Here is a 13,459-nt window from a genome sequence, read left to right as displayed (position 1 = left end):
GAGTCTTGCCATTCACTCAATTGTTTGACAAAAAGCCTTCTTCCCTCTCCCTGCCACCTTTACGTTCTATTTTGACTGAATATGGCTATTTATGGACCGAGCAGAATTCTATTATCACCCTGCCGCAAGATTAATGGCTTCCAGTTTGGATGACTGATGGCCTAGATCAGCTTTAATCACACTGGCTTCATTTGCTACTGAATCATGTGGAAATGGCACTTGTGGCTCACCATATAACAACATGCAACAAGACAGGGAGAGGCATAAAATTCTCCACTGGTTGGCTTACCTATGTCTGAAATCTTTATTTCTGACAGACAGCAGGAAAGCAGGGAATAGAAGAAAGTATGAGGTGTTAGTGGCTGAGTTAGAAGCATTATTAGCAGATTGAAAACTTGACAGTAACTGTACCATACAATACAATAATAAATAAAGACTTAGCAGGCATGACACTGATATACTTTATATTGGATATTACTTGTCAGTGAGCACACTTATGTACTGCTGCATATCACAAAGGAAGTATGATCTCACCAGCTCAGAGGTACTCATGCAGGAGATAGGGCCAGGCACACGTCACTATTTGCAGAAGTATTGCACACACACACACACACACAATCCAAATACATGTCTTTAATGATCTGTCTCGGAATATAATCTGTCAAGACAGAAACCTGTTTCTTGAGTAAGCTTTACAGCTTTTTCACTGTTGGTCATTGTGGTTCTGTCTAATTTAGCAGACAATTTATCAGCAGCGTTGTTCTGGTCAGCTTCCTTTATGTTCGCTACCTGAACCTCAGACACCATAGCATAGAATTCAAGTAGGATATTTTTCTCTCCAGGGGCAAAGTTACATATCCCATTGTAATGATTTGAAAGCCACATTGCAGCTGCCTATCCTCTCCGCGAAAGAGCACTGCACTCTAATAAAGAGACTGTACTGAACTGTGGGGGTGGGACTCTCAAAGGAAATGCTGTTTGAGGAGGCACAGATACAATCCATTTAGGCCAAAACAATGGCTTTTTCCCCATAGCTTTTAGTCAACCTGCATCTATGCCCATTTAGTTTATAACACACAGGAGTGACAGTGTTTCTTGGACCCAGTAACCTAAGCGTTTGGGCAGATAACATAATAATGGCTCCAGCAGGTTGAACGTGAGAGTAAATTAAACTTTGTGGCTCTTTGAGAATCCAACAAGGCCACTCTTTCAAGGTTTCCAATTTGCTCTTTTGCAATCAGGGCCTGTTCAACCAAACCTGTATGCATAGGGTGTTTCTAGCAATGCTGAAATACAAAAAGAACCCAGGATGCAATTTTCAAAAATGCCTAAGGGAATGAGGCACCTAACTGTCATGCAATTACAATGGGGTTTGGGCACCTATCTGCCTAAGGCTCCTTTGGGAATCACAGTTTCCACCACTAAAATAACCTTTCAGCACTGGAAGGATGCTCTGGACCTTAATGCAGCCCACTGTTGAATCATTCCTCAATATTTGGGAGTCTCACCCCCATGTATCTGACTCCAACTATGGCTTGCTCAGAGATGTAACTGGAAACATGCCATCATGGGGCTCCTTGTTTGCTGACTCTTTATAATTTTCATATTGAATGAGCTCAGGTTACTGTCTTCTAAGTGCCAGCCTCAGTCTAGATTCTTTTCTTCTGGTACATCAGCACGTGTAGTGAAAGTCCTACAGGCCAAACTGGGCCCTCAGTGACACCACTGTAGCCCAATGGACATATGTGGGTTTGCACAGGCGTAACGATTAGTAAACAATGCTGTTGCTGATGAGCAAGAAGGAATCCAGCTCACTCTCTTTTAGTGGCATTAATTCCTCAGGGCAAACATGAGTATAATGCAATGCAGCTTTGGGCACTGATCCTGCAATGATCTGCAGTTCGGTCAGTGAAGGTCCTCCCAGGTGGAACTTCTTGTCCGACTGGGGCCTTATTTTTGTCAGCAGACATGGCTCTAAATACAGATCTGCTGAGTAAGTATGGGCCATTTTTACATCGTCGCTTCCCAGGGGAGTGAGAAGTAACACACTTTTAGGCCAAATCTTCAGAGATGGTAAGCACCTGCATCTTCTGGGAGTTGTGGGTGCTCAGAGCCTCTCAGAAACTGGCTCTTACAAGTACCCTGTTAATACCGAAAAGATTTATCTTTGTCCCTTTCCCTTACGTTCCATTGGGATGCTGTATATTATGGATGAGTTCTTGGTAGCTCTTTGTGTGTGTTGCAGGGATTTTTTTTCGGTATGTTTAGGTTTTCAAAAATAGAATGAATACTTTCACCAAAAAAAAAGAGAGAAACAACAAGGCTAGTCAAAAAATGGCAACTACCTGTCTTTATCCTCATGTGTGCAATGGGTGCTTGGACCAAAGCATATCACTGAGTAGACATCTTGACACACATTTCCATGGAAAACTCCCAATACAGAAATCACCAATGGATAGTTTAATCTCCAGTCCAGTTACAGACATGCTGTATTAGGGCCTGACCCAAAACCCATTGAAGTCATTGGTTAGGCTCTCATTGACTTCACTGGGTTTCATATCAGGCCCTTAAGGCAGAGTCACTGAGCCTGATTCAGATGTCACTTACACCAGTTTACACTCTATTGACTTCATTGAAATTAATCCTGGGTAGCCCCAGCATGAGATCAGAATCAGATACACTGTGTTGTACACCGCATTGTGTTTGTTATGAAATGTCTGGGGGGGGGGGAAATATCACAGATGAGTCAAACACATTTTGACCCAGTCACCAAATATTTTATTTCATCAAAATTTATGACTCATATGTAATTTCTCCCCTCCCCCCCACAGGTTTCCGTCCCTGCAGGGGTGATGGACAGAATTTCTTCACCCAGCCCCTATTTTGCTGTGGAGGTCTGGAAGCAGGATTCACTGTGGTGTGTTTGTATGTTCGTCCCAAAACACCCATCTGGAAGGCACCGACTTTGGGAGCCCCTTGGTGAACTCACTGCCTAGGTATGAATGATCCTCTGTCCTGGGTACCCTCTGTATGTCATCATTAGTGTTGTGTGTCCTTCCAAGTGTAGGTTATCCTAAGGCTGACTGTTAATGTTTAGAATTCCCACTAGTCTCTTACCAGACTGAGGGGGACACAATATCCCAGTTTGAGTTAGCAGGAAAAAAATGTGACAGACTATTTTGGGTCTGTGACTCCATCCTGGATGAACTCATGAGGCCACACGCCATTCTGGTGTAACTCAAAGTCAGTGGATTTGCACCAGAGGTGAATTTGGCCCATTCAAAGAGTTTTGGTCTAATTTTCCCTGTGGGTACATAACATTTCTGTGGAACCAAAGGTGAACAATTATCACAGGCTGCGAGCTGCCTGGCGTACCTTAGCTCCAGTATATTGGTGACGTTGCCAGAGGGAAAGATCCTTCGGATGTAGTTGAAGTCTCCAACATAAAGGCTTCCATCTGACCCGCATGTCAGAGCAACGGGAGCCAGGAGCTTGTTCCCGTCTGCAAGGCCATTACAGCTTGGACAGGAAATGCTACGCCTGCGTCCATTGCCCATAATGCTCCCGATGACAGGCGGCTGCTGAGAGACAAACTGGTTTTCCCCATTTCCCTTATACAAGATGCCTAGAAAACGGTAAGAGCAGAAAGAAAATTAAAGACAGATGGTGAAACTGAAGCTCACAGAGAGCACGTGACTTGCTCCAGGTCACAGAGCCAATCAATGGCAGCACAGGAAATAGAATCCTGAAGTCCCAGCTTCCAGATTCTTCTTGTACCACCCTACAAAGGGTTCTCCACAGGGTTGTCCCTAAGTTTTGTGGGATCTGGTAAAATATTAGATGTCCAGGGCCCATGGCAGATTGCCGCAACTCCCATAGCACAGTGTTTCTCATCTTTTTCAGGTTGGAGACCCCTTATTCAAAATTAAACATTTTCAGCCCCACCACATTTACTATAAAGATGTACTGATGCCAACAATGATCAGCCTGTGTAATTAATTTGTGTGAGTGTTTGACCTTGACAAGCAAGGGTGAGTGGGGAGGGGGAGACCAAGCTTTTCTTTGCTTTAGAGTGCAATAAAATGTTCAGTGCCTCACAATCCTCTGATTGCCATTCGGGGCCCTCCTGGCAGTTGCGACTATGCGTTGAGAAAAGCTGTTATGCCACATGTGGAGATAGGAAGGTCAAGTTAATTGTCACTAGTGAGGAGAGGTAACACACTGGGGTTGTCTGCTGGCAAGGGGCATACAGGGTGGTAGTGGTTCACTTAGGAAAATCTGGGAGGAGTATTAACTGGGGTAGGTTTCATCAGCAGGGCCGAGGGGAGCCTATATGTTCTTTAGAAGAAGACCAGGAAAGTTTTCATTAGTTGTGCAGTCTGAACTCCTTCAGTATTCACTACAGTTGCACAGGATAGTGCAAACGTTCTGAACTCCTTCAGCATTCACCACAGTCACACAGGATAGTGCAAACGTTCTGAACTCCTTCAGCGTTCACCACAGTCACACAGGATAGTGCAAACGTTCTGAACTCCTTCAGCATTCACCACAGTCACACAGGATAGTGCAAACGTTCTGAACTCCTTCAGCATTCACCACAGTCACACAGGATAGTGCAAACGTTCTGAACTCCTTCAGCGTTCACCACAGTCACACAGGATAGTGCAAACGTTCTGAACTCCTTCAGCGTTCACCACAGTCACACAGGATAGTGCAAACGTTCTGAACTCCTTCAGCATTCACCACAGTCACACAGCATAGTGCAAACGTTCTGAACTCCTTCAGCATTCACCACAGTCACACAGGATAGTGCAAACGTTCTGAACTCCTTCAGCGTTCACCACAGTCACACAGCATAGTGCAAACGTTCTGAACTCCTTCAGCATTCACCACAGTCACACAGCATAGTGCAAACGTTCTGAACTCCTTCAGCGTTCACCACAGTCACACAGCATAGTGCAAACGTTCTGAACTCCTTCAGCGTTCACCACAGTCACACAGGACCACAGTGCAAACGTTCTGAACTCCTTCAGCATTCACCACAGTCACACAGGATAGTGCAAACGTTCTGAACTCCTTCAGCATTCACCACAGTCACACAGCATAGTGTCACACAGCATAGTGCAAACGTCCATCCTCACACAGCATAGTGCAAATGTTCCATCCTTTGACTAAGTTCTAGTCAACTTTCCAGCCTCTCCTTTGTAGCCCCCAGGTCCTCCTTCCTCCACCTGATACTGGGGCCTCCCACTTCCTCTTGCATTCCCTGGGGCCTCCCACTTCTGCAGCTTCCTGCTCCTCTTGAACCACTTTGTGTCCAAAGATTAACTCTGGGCCCAGAGCCAGCCTCTGTGTTAGGCCCCAGTGACGCCGTCCTGCTTGCTGAAGTGCACTGCCCTGGGCTGCCCTCTGGCCAGCTCAGTGCCCCATCTCCAAACACTCGCCATTCACTAGGGAAAGTGGGGGTTACAGTTTCAAAGGAAGCTGCGCTCTACCAGAGCAGCTGGCCACAGAAGTTGAGGGGTGGGGAACGTGGAGGGTGGGAAGTCTTCTGAAGCCTAACAATTAGGTTTCCTTGGGCAAGAGAGAAGTAATATTCGACAGGTTCCCCCCGGGCCACATTCCACGCTGAGTTCTCACCACTGGCAGCAAGGGGTGATTATTTGTCATGCTTTTCTGTGTGTGGTTGTATTGGGTGGGTTTGCTTTCGATGGGGCCTACAAAGGGTGGATCCTATCTGACCGTACACACACCCTGCACGTGTTTACGTGGGGTTCAGCCTTGGGACGTTTTTCTATGGACACCAAAGAATTCAGTCCCATTCCTTAGAGACAGTACAAAGATGGGGCTGCATACTTCATAAAGATATACATACAACAGATTTACAGTAGCTGACTTTTTTCAGATTTGCCTTCCCAAAGCTGTCGCAAATTGTAGCTTACAATGAATAATTTGTTAGTAGTATGTGCATGTGTGTGTTTTCCCTTTCATCGAATGATTAACGGTGAAAAGCAACAATGCATTGCTCCGCTGCATCGCCCATCATGCTCATGCCGTTTGCTACAGCCAACCCACCGCTCTGTATGTTGAGGGCATGGTGTTTGTCCAGAGACCAGCCTCCAAGTTTGGAAGCATCAATTTCATAACCCTGAAGGACCGCCGTCCTCTTCTCCCACAGGATCAGGTCAGGACATGATTCGTATTCATAGCCCACGGAAACTGGAAGCAAAGGGGAAAAAAAGAAGCCCATAGGTTAATATTCTCAGAAATGCACATTCAGCACAAAACCGAGAGCTTTAATTAGGTGGGGGAAAGGCCATTTCTACAGGCAAGTGCCAATTCTATTTAAAATACCATCACATTAATGCAGAGTCTTAATATTCTCCTCTTTAAAGGCCACTCTGCATAAAAAAAGGTCAACGCAGCAGTAGATGTTGGACAAATGTGCTAAATATTCAAAAGGCCCCAACTCACAGACACAATGTAAAGCAATGGGTGACCCAAGGGATTAACAAAAATGGTCCCAGGATTCCAAAATGGTAGCATGTTGCTTCTATTCATGCCTCCTCAGTTAAGGCTGCCTGCCAGTGATGCAGTGGGCTGAGGCAGAGAAACATGGCCCTGCTTAGAAAACACAGCATAATCCAAGCAGGTCTAACTCAGTAAACTCCATTAAACTCAACAGACAGACCAGAGATTAATTGGGGCCAATATCACTAATACAGACAAAATGGCTGAATGTGAGTAAGTTTTTATTATGTCCAGAGAGTCTTTAGGCCTGATTTATCTCCCTTTCATGGGTGCACATCAGAAATAACTCCATTAAAGGTAATGGAATTACACCACTGTAAAATCAGTTTGAGTGAGAGGAGAATCAGGCCCAGTATTTTACTGAACATCTAGAAGAAGGCTTCAGGTGAAACATGGACTCCTTGAGCTTTCCCTCAAATGCAGTAAGATGCAAATCCCAATTCATCATTAATACCTGAAGCAGAGCAGTGATCTTCAGTTTTACCCTTCTTAGGAGACAAGGGAAAGGCAGGATGTGGAACAACTTTTGGCAGGTAAAATAAAGGCCTGATCTTTCAAGGGGCAAGGTCTCCTGAGAAGTGCTGAGCACTAAAAGAGCTCAGGACCATTCACAAATCTTTAGGGACTCTGCAGGATCAGACTGGACAGGAGAAATATGCAGTACAGGGAACAGTCTTACACTGGTAGAGAGATGAGTTGGATTAAATAATCAAAAAGGTCTTTCCTGTCTTTTACTGCTATGATTCTGTTTTCAGCTCTTTTGATGAAAAAACATACTTATTCGGCTATCCATGTAGTAGGCTAGCAATGTGCTATTTTTAAACCTCTGTGCGCCTTTAGAGGTTGGTTGAATAATATAAAAAACCAGGACACAGACACAAAGTGAAGGATGTCCAGTACATATCTACTAGAAATAATTTTACTGTAAAAGAGCAATAACCTAGTAGGGCCTCCTTTTCAGACCCTGCCTCTAATTGCACGTTCCCCCTCTCCCCCATGGCATTTGGACTAGGTGGGCTCTGTGATGCCTGAGAGAAGGGGTAGGAGCTGTAGCCATACAAGAGTTACATGGGCAGAACAGAGGAAGCTTCCCCCTCCTGCAGAGGCTCTGGCTTCTTCAGTGACAGAGTCTTGGTAGAGCCTGCAGATCCCGCTGGCTACGAACCATGGTATTGTGCTCAAGATTTGGTCCACAGAACACACAGATCCCGATTCTCCGTTGCCTCGCACCTTGTGTAATCATTTTACAGACGTAGAGAACCACACAAAATGCAGGGTAGTGGAGAATCAGGGTCGCAATGGTTATGTTGAGATGACGTTCTGGAAAGGGCAGTGAAGGGAAGAAAGCATAAAAACAGGATAAAGTTCGTGTGCTGCCATTTAACAGCTTCTTACATGCAAGACAGACAGAGAGGGATGTATTCTGAGGTCAGCTTACCAAAAGCTTCTGACAGTCCGTACACCTTCTGGCTGTAGACGTCCGTCTTATCCCAGATGAAATAATAGGAGAGGTCTGGGGCAGCTGCAAACCACTTTCTAAAGAGGCGTCCCTCTACGGCCACCATAAGGTGGACTTTCATGAGGTTGAAGGGGATGGTGGGATGGGTCATGCTGATCCTCAAGACTGACTTGTAGCCAGCTGTGCGGCTGCTCAGGTAGCTGAGTTTTATTGTACTGCCCGCGATGTTAATCTCCTCTTGCAGGGCCTGGGGAAGAACAGTCGGGAGATGTTAAGTCACTAGGGAACAGACATGAAACGGCGGCAAAGTTGCAATTAATCAGACACATACATCTTTAGAAAAGCTCTTTGAGAAGTTTCTAAACCAGCCTCTTATGAGGCATCAGTTATAAAATATACATCATTTATAGGGTTATTCATGGAGGCCAAGGAATGTCTCTCGGGGTGATGTGTGTGTGTGCAGGGGGGGACGATTCTTATAGTGGGATCCAAGCAGGAAAAGGCTCCTCTCCTGGACTCTGTGAGATGGTGAGCCTTATTTGTCCATGTACCCTGCTGCGGCTATCTCACCTGCCCATCCTCTCCCACCCTGCTCCTTTCCCACCTCTTGCCAATGTCCCACCATTTCTGCTCCTTTCCCTCCCATCCCCTGCTCCTCTCCCCTCCCTTGTTCCTGTCCTCCTGTCTTCTGCCTCTGCTCCTGTTCTGTTCCCCGCTCCTGCCTCCAGCTCCTTGCCCCTCTCCTTTGAGCCCTGCCCCCTCACCCTATTCCTTCCCCCGCTGTATTCCAGTCATGCTGCTTCCTCCTCCTCCATGTTGCTTGGTACCAACAGGGGGAGCACTGACAGCCCAGGACTGAAAGTCTTCCTGCTTTCTGTACCAGTGCCCATTACTTCTGCAGTCCCAGCCAGATGGGAGGAGAAACTGCAGAAAAAGTCCTAGCTGGGGATTGAGCATGCTCAGTACAGATGGAATCTTCAGAGAATTTAGCTGCTAAACTCTAGCTAGTCTCTATTGAACATATATGAACTGTGATTGTTGGGAGGGTTATTACAACTTGGCTAGTTTAGGGCAAATTTTCCTGGGGATGGCAAAAGGTACATCCTTGAAACGAGGTGGTCTCCCTGCCAAATTTCCAGTCCCTGCTTCAAATCATGGAGGTGCAAGAGCTTCTCAGTGAAATGGCTGCAAGAATTTTTTTTAACATGGGCACAATGATTTATTTTCCCCTAACCTCATTCTTGGAAAAGGCTGAACCTTTTTAGTTGGAACTTCCCCCCCTCAAAAAAATCAGCCTCAGACAGATAGCCGGCATGGAAAAAGCCTAAGCAACTGAAAATAATGGAAAGTATTGGGCAATCTGAACTCCAGGCATTGCTACCTGCGCTGCCGATAACCATTCTTTTAGCCCTCGCATAGCACACTGGAGGATCTGAAAAAAATGCTTTATAAATAAAAGCTAGTCTTCACAACAGCCCTACCCATTTTATGGATGGGGAAAGTGAAAGACAGAAGAGTTAAAAGGATTTGCTAAAGGTATCAAGTCAATGGCAGAGCCAAGAACAGACCTCAGGAGTCTGAACCTTCTTCTAGTCCACTGCTCCAACCATTAGACTTGACCCATTTGTTGGATCTTTACACAGTCCCAATTGTGCTGGGATGCTCCTCTCATATGGGTTTTAGTTATAAATAACCATCGATCTGGTAAATCAAGCTCCTAAAAGCGTCTGTTTTGGGCTATTATCAGAGATCTAGCACTTTTTCAAGTGATAACTTACAACCCCTGAGCATGGCAGCACTTGACAAACTGCTGTATCACGGAAGTTAAAGTACTGTTCCATCCCGTTCATAAATATTTACTTTACCTAATGCATCCTTTTCAATTTACATACCTATGCACTTACAAGGGTGAAAAATGACAGATCTGGGAATTTTAAAACAGATTTTTACAAGTTTAACAACAAGCTATGCTGGGACTAGGCTCAGTCAGAGACCAGCTGAGCAGCGTTGGAAAGAAGGCGGTCCCTTTCATCTAATCTATCTTCACCTACAACCCCTATAGGAAAATGCCAGCCACAAATAATTGCCACTGAGGTATTGTTTTGCAACATCTGGTTCAATCCTATGTATGAAACTTTTATTTCTCTCTGCCATGATCTGTCTCTATTGACTACCATTTCAGAGGAAAGGCCAACTGAGTAGTACTCACACATCAAATAAATACCAGGAATATATTTTAAAGGATCTTGCCTAAAGAGCGGGTTCAAATAGTGAGGATCTCAAAACCTTTCAAAATGGCTGCATCTTGTCTTTGTTGCATTGCACAAGTAACACTGTCCTGGTAATGCACACCCACAGAAAAATGCCATTGGAAAAAGGATGGGCCACAATCTGCCTGGGACACACAGGAGTAAGAGAGGCAGAAACTGTCCCCATATTTCTGTTTCTCTGTTAATTAGTACCGTAGCTAGATCCGGATAGATATATACGCTATGTTTGTACAGCATCTACACACTGGGGTCCTGGTCTGTGACAGGTGCTCCTACATGCTAGTGCAATATAAATAATATGTTCAGTACTCTACAAAAGTGGCCAAGCCACTACTACGCTGATTAGAAATAAGGGCTTGTTCTTTACACTTATTAGGAATTCTCTCAGCTTCTTTCTTTTAACCCCTTGGTGTCAGCCAGTCTTGAACTCCTGCCGGTAGCAAAGCCTGCCAGTTTTGCATGTGACAAGTTGAAAATCTTGATGCACAATTAAACGTTAACCAAGTTAAACATTTCTATATAGTTACTCCTTCCCTGCCATCACACACCTGCTCCACTGAGTGAGGAAACTATTACTCTGTCCAATTTCTTCAACATGACCCAAAAACTGAGGAGAAACAAAGACATTTGAATAGTGTCGTTCTCCCTTTTGGATAACAGATTAAACCAAGGTCCTGACTGCTTGGGAATTAGCCCTGATGTCCCAGCAGAAATTCACCTCAAAGAAATTACCATTCTGATTACCTAAACTCCCCTTTCACTTGCAGAGCTCTGTCATTCTGTTGTGTATAGTTAAACAGCAGCAACACTCTATCCCAGGGATTGCTGCATTTCTGTGAAAGAATATTTGCATTTCAGACTGCGCAGTACTTTGGAATCCTCTGTAAATGTGTTATTACTCTGCTTTGCAATATAATAAGCATTCCTATATCCCTCAAGGAAGAAATGTGATAAGTCCATTCTTTTTAACATTTCTCTATTGGGAAATGTATCTGACAAAATGCAATGGTAGAATTTCAAGCCCTTTTCCACCAGGGTTTTTTTTTTTTTTTGTAATATATGTTACAAATGAGGGAATGAGGCAGATAAAGGCAAAATTCATATGGACTTCAATGGGGCCAGGATTTCACTCCAACAATATTCTCTTCAGGTTTGAAGGCTGAGAGTTATGTTCCCAAACGTTGGGAATGTTCAATTCCAGAACTCTGCCTCTGAGCAGAACAGCACCATTAGGTACTTTAGAAATGGGTGTTGAAACGTACCCTGAAGGCCTATTACATCCTAAAAACGTGTCCCACGGCTAATCTTTTTCTGCAGGCAGGAGGCGAGGACAAAGCAGATCCAATGCATGTTTTCGCTACTAGTGAATATGCACTTCATATCTAACTATCAGATATGAACAAAAACAAGCATTGTTGCCAAGTGTCTATTTTTGATTTCTAAAAGTATGTAAATGTATAATGTAAATTAGGCAAGGCCTCTAGGCTTTTGGAAAGCTGCCAGTGAAGCTCAAATCAGTGTCACAAAATGTTTTAACGAATATAGAAACAGAATATGATGCACAATCCTGAATGTGTATAGCTCTGTATGCACTGCTCCAATTGACTGCCTTGAGTAATAAAAGGTGCAAAAGTTTCCCTTTAGAAAGAAGATTCATACCTGGATTTCTGGAACAATGGGGCCTTTCTCTGAACATGAACTTGCAAATGCTGTCAGGGGGGACGGGGAGACCACGGGGTTAGGGCGGGCAAAGTTGCTGAGATCACAGCTTGGAATCTCATTCTCTTCATGCCTCATGACTATGGTTTCCATTACAAAAAAGCGATCCCATGGTAGCCAAAGTGTGTGTTCCTGAGTGATGAAGGGAGCCCGCTCGAAGTGTAGGATAATGGAAATTCCACCGTTAGTGACAAGATCAAAGCTGTTTTTAAGAGACAAAGTAAAAATATAAATAAAACAAATATTTGACAAGTGTCTTCCAAACAAGAACCTCCCTGTGCAAATATTAAAGGATTAAACCTCACAAAATCCCTGTGAGCAAAAGAAGTATTATCACCTCGTTTTACAGATGGAGAAACTGAGGCACTACAAGGTTAAATGACATGGACAAGGTCACACTAAGTAGCTGGCAAAGCCAGGAACAGAACCCATGGGTCTTGACATTCAGTCAACAGATACAGTCATTAAACCACACTATCTTCTTTTTAAAGACAAAGTTTATGTTTGTTATTGGTTTGCTGAGTTATTGGACCTCAAAGGTTTTATTTACTATTTTAAAAAATTTATTTAGGATCCAATATCAGTCACCGATTGCATGGACTTACATATATAAATAAACTATTTGGAAAGCAGTTTCTCCTTCACTTACTTGTCCAGGCTTCAGTTCTAGGTTATATTTTCCCTGCAGCCATTGTTGACCTTACCAACACACTGTTTCACGTGATAGCGACAGCATCACTCACTGGGGCAGGGAGAACATGGATCAACAAAGAAATCACTTTGGGACAGGTGAGTGGAAGGAGAAGGAGTTGATGTTTTAGTAACCAGGTTTAAAAGTAATGGCCTGCTTTTCAGAGAAGCTGGACGCCCTCAGCTCCCACGAAGAGGAGTCCAGCACTTCTGAAAATCAGACCCTGATCAGATTTGGAACTTTTACCCCTAAATATGTACCCTACGTTGCACAAATACAGAATAAAAAGATGGTCCTTGCTCCAAAAAGCTCATAATCCAAACTGCCTTTGTTTTGCTTCTTTCTAATTTATAGAAACGGTATGGGAGTGGTCTGGATTGATTTTTTCCCTGCTTGCTTTTTCCATTAGAACTTCACATCTGGTCTGCACTGGAAGAGCCGATGAAGTGCTGCAGAACCAATGAAATGGTGACAACACAAGAGCTAGGAAAGTGAAAGTAGAGTAGCTGCGAGGGAAAGGGATTTAAGTCAGACTTTAAAACCTTTGGGAATTTTGCTTCTTCGTTTTAACATCTATTTAACTTCTACGTTTAAATAACATTTTGGATAAAGGAAGTCTTTATTAGTCAATAGTGCTGTGAAACCCCCAATACCACCTCAGCCAAAACCAAGAAAGACCAGACTTGGTGTAGCTGATATTTCTAAAGAGAAAAAAGAAGCAGAAAAAAACTTCTGTAATTCATTAAAAAACTTTCAGGCCTTCTTCAGAGATCACAGAGAAGCAACAAA

The 13,459-nt window shown here is 44.0% G+C and overlaps 1 protein-coding gene across 1 annotated transcript in view; it reads right to left on the bottom strand.

Moving 5' to 3' along the window:
* The window catches only part of TENM4 (teneurin transmembrane protein 4), a 486,586-nt gene that overhangs the window by 72,030 nt on the left and 401,097 nt on the right, over positions 1 to 13,459 (bottom strand). Inside the window, exons 19-23 of the mRNA XM_067533333.1 lie at positions 11,920 to 12,181; positions 7,970 to 8,237; positions 6,076 to 6,219; positions 3,376 to 3,625; positions 290 to 310 (exon numbers count right to left, since the gene is read on the bottom strand). Of these exons, the coding sequence (XP_067389434.1) occupies positions 290 to 310; positions 3,376 to 3,625; positions 6,076 to 6,219; positions 7,970 to 8,237; positions 11,920 to 12,181 (945 nt within the window). The remainder of the gene's footprint in view (positions 1 to 289; positions 311 to 3,375; positions 3,626 to 6,075; positions 6,220 to 7,969; positions 8,238 to 11,919; positions 12,182 to 13,459) is intronic.

Source organism: Emydura macquarii, unplaced genomic scaffold, assembly GCF_026122565.2.
Source record: "Emydura macquarii macquarii isolate MOO-44397 ecotype Brisbane River unplaced genomic scaffold, CSIRO-AGI_Emac_v2 contig_3328, whole genome shotgun sequence".
NCBI classification, from domain to species: Eukaryota; Metazoa; Chordata; order Testudines; family Chelidae; genus Emydura; species Emydura macquarii.
Note: the sequence above shows the minus strand (reverse complement) of the source record. Positions and strands in the feature narration are given on the sequence as shown.